We start from the raw sequence: 8,032 nt of genomic DNA, 5'->3' as shown, positions 1-8,032 counted from the left end.
AGCTGGATATTTTTTATGAATGTTGAATATTCAATAATTCAATATGTGATTCTTGAATTTAAAAACTAAACTACTCCATCTTTGTGTGTTGTTACAAAAAGAAAAAAATCGGAACACTCTACCCACTTAACTGAATTATATGATGTTGTTTTGCTTATCAGCCAAGACAAGTTGGTATATTCCCTTTCTTTACCTTAACATTTATGTTGCATGGTTTTGTGGAACATATTCATGTACTTGATAAGGAGCCTCTAAACCTGCCTTTAACTCCACAGTAGATGCCTTGTTTGTAACCGTGACATGTTTCTCAAGTCGATTTGAGAGTCTTAATCTTTATTGACTGTAACTTGTAGATGCAATTTCATAAGAAAAATTATATACATATAGGCAGGACCATTTGTTACAAGTCCTAACACGTTGTTGCATCGTTGCAGGTTCCTGCATCGATTAATTCAAGGCTTCTTGAACATCAAAGAGATGGCGTTAGATTTTTATACAATTTGTACAAGAAGAACCATGGTGGTGTACTTGGAGATGACATGTAATCATTCTTCTTTGGTTTATAGAAATCTTGTTTTTGTTATTTCCTTCTGCATAGGTAGAGTTTCTTTGAGAAGTTATTGTAATACCCTATTTTGTTTTAATAAATTTGCAATTTCTTGTATGTCATTACCACTATCATGTTGATTATATTGTATTGGGTAGTACATTGCTACATGCTATTGACAATTGGTCTTGATAGATTTATGAAGGAAACATATCAAAGACATGCTAGGCATCAGTAACAGTTGTATACCGTTCCATATTATGCAAAAATTTTGGCATGTGCTTTAAAGAATGACCAATATGATGGTACTTGTAAAATGTAGGAAAAATGATTAGCAATTGTAGTAACTAATTATCTATTTTTCCCCATAATTTTCTAAATCACAGCCCTCTTGAAATTTTGAAGTGGTCATCAAAACGTTTTTAGCTTAAAATGCAACCAAGTAGTTAGCCTCTTGAATCTAGAGATGTAGAATGGAACAAAATTCACTTTCATTTGTGCTTTTATATATACTTTAGCTGAATTATTATTATATTGAATTGATTATATCTCATATAAATATTTTTAAAGTCTGTTTTATTTCATATATCTCCTCTTTTACTCCTTCCCAACTTATCATGGTTCTTAGATAGTCTTCCAAATTACTATCATATGTGCTTTTTCTCATGTCTATGCTGAACAGTCTATTTCATCTTAAACTAGGGGGCTTGGGAAAACCATCCAGACCATAGCTTTTCTTGCTGCTGTTATTGGAAAAGATGGTGAACATGGAGTTCATGAGATGGAACATGTCATTAAGAAGGGCCCCACGCTGATCATCTGTCCAACTTCAGTTATTCACAACTGGGAAAATGAGTTTTCTGAATGGGGAGACTTTAGGGTTGTTGTTTATCATGGACCAAATCGTGCTTTGATTATTGAGAAACTCGAATCTCATGGTATAGAGATACTTATTACTAGCTTTGACACTTTCAGGGTTCACGATAAAATTTTATGTGAAATTCCATGGGAAATTGTAATTGTTGATGAAGCACATCGCTTGAAGAATGAAAAATCACGGTTATATAAAGCATGCTTAGGAATAAAAACCAGAAAAAGATTTGGTCTCACTGGAACTATTATGCAGAACAGGATATTGGAGCTTTTTAATCTGTTTGATTGGGTTGCCCCCGGGTCCTTAGGGACTTGGGAACATTTTCGGGATTTCTATGATGAACCTTTGAAACATGGTCAGAGGTTAAGTGCTCCAGAAAGATATGTCCAAATTGCCGATGAGCGGAAACAACATCTTGTTGCAGTTTTGCAGAAGTACTTGTTAAGAAGGACCAAGGAGGAGACTATAGGACATCTTATGTTAGGGAAAGAAGATAATGTTGTCTTTTGTGGAATGAGTGAGTTGCAAAAGCGAGTTTACAAGAGGATGTTGGAACAGCCTGATGTCCAATGTCTAATAAATAAGGATCTTCTTTGTAGCTGTGGCAGCCCTTTAGCTCAGGTTGAGTGTTGCAAGAAGATAGTTCCAAATGGTATCATATGGACGTATTTGCACAGGGACAATCCTGAAGGCTGTGAATCATGCCCCTTCTGCCTAGTTCTTCCTTGCCTTATCAAGCTTCAGCAGGTACTTCGAGCATACAATGTTTTCATGCTAAATGTTCTTCTTAATGTGTGTTAGAATGTTAAAATGTGAGTCTTACAGATAAGCAATCATTTGGAGCTGATAAAGCCCAATCCAAAGGATGATCTCGAGAAGCAAAAGAAGGATGCTGAGCTAGTATCTGCTGTTCTTGGTGCCGATGTTGACTTGATCGGTGGCAATGCTCAAACTGAAAGTTTCATGGGGCTTAGTGACGTTGAACATTGTGGAAAAATGCGGGCATTGGAGAAGCTATTATTGTCATGGACTACAGGCGGTGACAAGATTCTTCTTTTCAGCTACTCTGTCAGGTGACATTCCAATAAAAAATGGTTTGGTCATTTAATATGATCCTTGACGTTTTAAGTTCTTACTGCTTGCCCATTTTTCTCAGTGAACAGACATAGTGTAGCGATGAAAGAAAATGCAAGAGTGTGTGTGGTACAAATTTGATATTTTTTCTTGAGCATTGATGCAAGATTAAGACTAAGGACATGTAGGGTGAGAATCCAATTCTCCTGTATCTGATAGAGGCCGATAGAGGTTCCTTGGCATCACAAATGTGTTCTTTTCATCATTATAACATTTTTGTGTGGAGAGTGGTAAAAATTAGGCACTTGTAGTTGTAGGATTAAAAAGATTACCAAAATTCTTTTTAGATGAATATTTTTGCAGATATATGTGAAATGTCATATTAACTAAAAGTTGAAAAATGGTGAAATGTCACTAGGATAAAATTGGACAACATTTCAGTTGTGCTAGTTGGTATGAGTTGTCACATGACATGCCAAACTGTACTATGCCATGTCAATACAACACACAACACTGTACCAAAAAGGTATTGACATGCCTTGTTTGGATTTGTGGATGAACCATTTGGTTCCTTGTGTTATGAATAGATAATAGATAATTTTTTTAAGTGTGATAAACCATTTGTGCTGTTCAGTGACAATTAATGTATGGTATCAACTTATCAACAGCTTTAAGAATTTTGAGCTCAAGTAAAACAAAGACTTTTTTACTACTACTTTTCCTCAACATTTCTTAAATATACACATCATTGTATATTTAGATCTTCTCAAACTTGCAAAATTAAGTTCTATTTCGAGAGAATTGTTTCCTGAAACTGAAATATATGCAAAAGGGATTTTAAAAAATAGTTCGAATAGCATGCTCCATGTCAAATAGAGTTCTGGTTTTCCCTAAATCCAACAGGTAAACTTTCTGATTGATTCAGGACCCAAGGGGAAAAAAAATACAATAATCACAATCTAATAAGTCTGGAAGAAACTTATAGTCATGATTTGGTGAAGATAACCATCATAAATCTTTTTTTTATTGAAGACTTTATTTTTAGCATTTGTAGTATGCAGATACCAAATTGACATGTTCACTCATATTTCATTTTTAGCTTCATAATATCATGACCTAGGAAAATATAGAAATTACTTTAAATTCAAGAATCTGGTAGCCACACTTACCTGGAATCATTTAGTGGTACTTGATTGATTACAAAATCAGCTCATTAGAAAACAACCCTTGCTAAGATTTGAGAAGGATTTTTGATGTTTAAGGAATTTCTAAAATGTCTACCAAAATATGCTATCTTCTCCAAAAAGAATGGTAGATATTGGTTTAATTGATTTTTCTCCATTGTTGAGTCACATTAAAAAGCAAAACACAAATGCTCAGAAGCATTGGCAGCTGAGAGATCCTTAATTGGATGTTAGTATAAAATGCTTGACATAAAATGTTTAAACTAATTTTTTGCTAATTACGATAGTCATATATTTGCAATTTCCAACAGTCCATAATTTTTTTATCTTTGTATTTGAATGCAAATTCACGCTGAATCCAATGATATGGCCTTTTCGTTTGACATGCACCAATCATCCTCTTTGTTTATTTGGCAATTGGTACAGTAATATATGGTGGTGACATGTCAATTTGATTATTTGGTCAATTTGCAAACTGGAAAAAAAAGTTGAAACTAAATGGCAATACTGTCCTTTATGACCTACATAACAAGGATTCTAGTTATGGAAATAGCTAGCCTCTCTTGTCATAGGAGTAAAATTGCATATATTAATTTTCGGTAATCCTCATCGGCAGGAGTCTCATGGTTCAGACAACTCTTATCCAAATCCATTGTTTAAAACCATCAAGGGAACTAAAGGATGGTTGACTATTTTTTGACTCACTGTTACATTTATCTAATACTCCAAGTTCTTCACCCCATAAACAAATTCACGGTTGCCAAGATCAGAACTATCTGGTGTTATCATACTTAACTTTTGGAGAGTTAAAGGGGTTGTGATTAAGGTGGGAAAAACAGAACACTTTAAAGACTAACCTGCTCAGGCATTTTAGCTTTCAATATAGTTGAGTGGCTGCATACATTTGTCACAATCTCAGGCTCTCTAGTTAATTCAACAACTGGTCTACATCGATACTGAATAAAATCATTCACAGTTTTATATTTGTAATTTTCATATTTTATGTTTGTAAACTTTGTTCTTTGCTTGCATTCCATATCATCAGCATTCTGGATTTTCTGTTGTGATTCTGGGATACTCTGCACCTGATGTTTATACTGAAAGCAGGATGCTGGACATACTAGAGAAGTTTCTTATAAGGAAAGGCTACTGCTTTTCCAGGCTTGATGGTTCAACTCCAATGAGCATACGTCAATCACTTGTTGATGACTTCAACAAAAGTCCAAGTAAACAGGTAATTCTTAAATAAAATAGTTCAAGTAAACGTGCACTTTCAACTTATAGTTATATTTCCTTCCTCACATAGGTATTCCTGATATCCACTCGTGCTGGCGGTTTGGGTCTGAATCTGGTCAGTGCTAATCGGGTTGTAATTTTTGATCCAAACTGGAATCCTGCACAAGACTTGCAGGCCCAGGACAGATCATTTCGTTATGGGCAGAAACGACATGTTATAGTTTTTCGTCTTCTTGCTGCTGGTTCTCTTGAGGAACTTGTTTATTCTCGGCAAATTTATAAACAGCAGCTTTCGAATATTGCTGTTTCTGGAAAAATGGAAAAACGTTATTTCCAAGGTGTCCAGGTATTGATTTTGAGATGATCTCACTTTTTTTCTTTCCAGATTCAGTATTAATATTTGATCAAAATTTGGTTTATCGCCATATGTCCATCTTACAGGATTGCAAGGAATTTCAGGGTGAGCTATTTGGAATCTGCAACCTTTTCCGTGACCTATCTGACAAGCTTTTCACAAGTGAGATAATTGAAATGCACGAGAAGAAAGGAAAGTATTTAGCTACTCAGATGAATCCACTTAATCCAGAAACTGAAAATTATATTACTCCTATGGAAGCAAGTGAAATATCATTTCATGGTAAATCTAATGAGGCAGCAATTTTTGAAGATGAAAAGAAGCTTCAGGAGCTAGGTAAGGTTATATACAATTACCAATTATTCCTGATCATGCAGCCTGAAAAGAAAAAGAAAACTTATAGCATATTTTCAATTTCTTCCATTGAACTCTTCACTACCTAATTATGCACATGCTATTGTGCCGTGTTTTATGCACATGCACCTTGTAAATAATTTCTTCTTTATATATATTGGCCTTGTTTCTGAGGCACATCTGTTGTTATTTACATTATGAAAGTCCAACAGTTCTCTATGCAGATATAGTAAGATAATATTAGGCTTGCCATTATGTGTCTTTTGAGGTTACATGAGGTTCTCGAGTCAGTTACCTGTCTGAGGGACATGAGCACCTTAAGACTTGGCAGTTGACATTGGTGGCGAGTCCCTTAGGAGTTCAAGAGGGAACATAGAATCCTAAATCCCATACTTCTCTAGACTTGTTACTTTTGAGCATTTGCTCAGTGCACAAGCTACCCCTCTAGCCTGTCATATTTGTGCTCAATGGTTGATCATATACAACTTTTTCCAAGACCCCTAAGGGCTTCATGTCCATTTGCTTTTATGTATGAGAACTCAGTGTATGTCTTGTGTTTTGTAGGACTAAAAATGAGAGTCATTTTCTTGTCTATTCGGTTTCCCTTGCAATGAACTAGACTAATTTAGGAAGAAAAAATGTGAGTACATATTACTATCATCATGCATTGTAGATTTCTCTGGCTTTCTTTAGGAAAGCAAGCCATTGTGTCATCTAAATGATTTATAGTTTCATGGTTGTTGAAGTTGATTTATTGTGAAAATATTTTGAAGTACAGTTAGAAGTGAATCTTGAAAACTTGCATATTCTAGTCACAAGTTATCGTACTGTCTATTCCACACTATCGATCACTTCTGTTCTTATGCAAAAGCTTGTTGGGACCTATTGGCATTCACTGTTTCTTTATCAAATTCAACTTCAGTGTATGACTAGTGTTAGGATTGAATGTCGAGTGAACTTCACTCCCCTCTTTTCAGGTATCGTATATGCTCACCGTAATGAGAATGTTGTCAACATGGGGCCTGGAAATTTAGGACAGAAAGAAGCAGGTAGAATGTTATCAAAGACACGAGGCAATAGCTTGGAAAGAATCTATAATATGGGTAGACTTTCTTCTGAACAGCGGAAGAGGAATGAATTCAGAAGCATCGCCCACAACATGGGCATGGCAGAGCTAGAATTTAGCAAGTGGTTACTCTCGGCATCACCTTCACAGAGGATTGAAGTGCTACAGAATTACAAGGAGAAAAAGAAGCAGATGATAGGACCTATGTGGCTACCCAAAGACAAATAGAGAATTTAGATCCGTGTCTTGTACCTATTCTTTGTATTGCCCTCCTAGAAACTGAGAATCCTAGGGAACTAGAAGGAAAACAGCAAAAGCGTGATGGACAAGAGAAGATATTAGATAAACCATATACTGTATGGTTATGAGCTGTAATTAAATAAAGATGCTTCTGCTCCTGCCTGTACATAAATAAAATATGTTTTATTTGTTGGTTTAGGTTCTTAATTCCCCCTTTGGTATTGTATTCTTATCATTTTCTTTGTGCTAGTATTCCGATTTTCTTTAATCATTGATGATCACAACATTCATTTGCCCACCCTCCCTTATTGTAGACAAAAAGGATCAGGATTCCTTTTTATAAGCTGGTTAGGTTCTTGCATTGTTTGTCTAATTCTACATCATTAGATTTCTTCAGGTTCTTTGGCATGATCGTATTTTCATTTATTTCTTAGTCTGTCGACGGTGCACTTATGGACTTTAATTAGTAATAATACAAGTGTTCAAAACTCCACCAGTCAACTGACAAACCTACATTTAAGTCTTAGTAAAACAACATCATCCCCATCTATTGTTTAGGCCAAATAGAACAGGTAGAATGTGACTGTCTAAACTAAATTAGAGAAAGGCCAAAGCATAAATTAGTTTCTTGAAGAATATTATTTAGAGATGTGTAACTCATACAGTATTGTGGCGTTTGAGAGGGTGACGTCTCCTTTCCTCGGATAAGTTGGGATGTGCTACGAACATGAAGAATGTACCTACTACCACTCAATCGATGTGCTTGCTGTTCTTTTGTTTTGATGTTGTTAGCTTTCAGTGACCCAACCTGAGCCATTGTTTCCTGTGCGATAAGACTCCAATCCCACAGTTGTCGATCTTTATTCCTCCTCTCTCTATCGTGGCTGTCAGACGCTCTCATATCTCTCTCTCTCTCTCTCTCTCTCTCTCTCTCACGCTTCCTTTTTTTTTTTTTTTTTCTTTTTCTACTGTCGCTTTGCTTTCGTCTTTGTTTTTTCTTTTCCTTCCTCCTCTTATTATCGATTTCCTTTCTTCTCTGTAGCCTTACACATCTCATTCGTACGCATTAAGATACATACTCAACATCAACTATTCTTCGATT

General features: G+C 35.5%; 1 protein-coding gene across 2 annotated transcripts; it reads left to right on the top strand.

Moving 5' to 3' along the window:
- The first annotated feature begins 410 nt into the window (after nt 1-410).
- LOC135657031 (switch 2-like) lies at nt 411-7,128 on the top strand. 2 transcript variants are annotated; one of them, XM_065175915.1, is made up of 7 exons: nt 411-541; nt 1,250-2,168; nt 2,247-2,494; nt 4,787-4,913; nt 4,986-5,261; nt 5,357-5,606; nt 6,602-7,128. In XM_065175915.1, coding segments are annotated over exons 1-7 (2,139 nt in total). In that variant the 5' UTR covers nt 411-539; the 3' UTR covers nt 6,919-7,128. The 2 variants fall into 2 exon arrangements, with proteins under 2 accessions (XP_065031987.1, XP_065031988.1); XM_065175916.1 differs by having other exon boundaries at nt 6,564-6,698.
- The last annotated feature ends 904 nt before the right edge of the window (nt 7,129-8,032 follow it).

This window comes from Musa acuminata, unplaced genomic scaffold (genome assembly GCF_036884655.1).
Source record: "Musa acuminata AAA Group cultivar baxijiao unplaced genomic scaffold, Cavendish_Baxijiao_AAA HiC_scaffold_215, whole genome shotgun sequence".
In the NCBI taxonomy this organism is placed as follows: Eukaryota; Viridiplantae; Streptophyta; class Magnoliopsida; order Zingiberales; family Musaceae; genus Musa; species Musa acuminata.
This window is presented reverse-complemented; position numbering and strand designations above follow the sequence as displayed.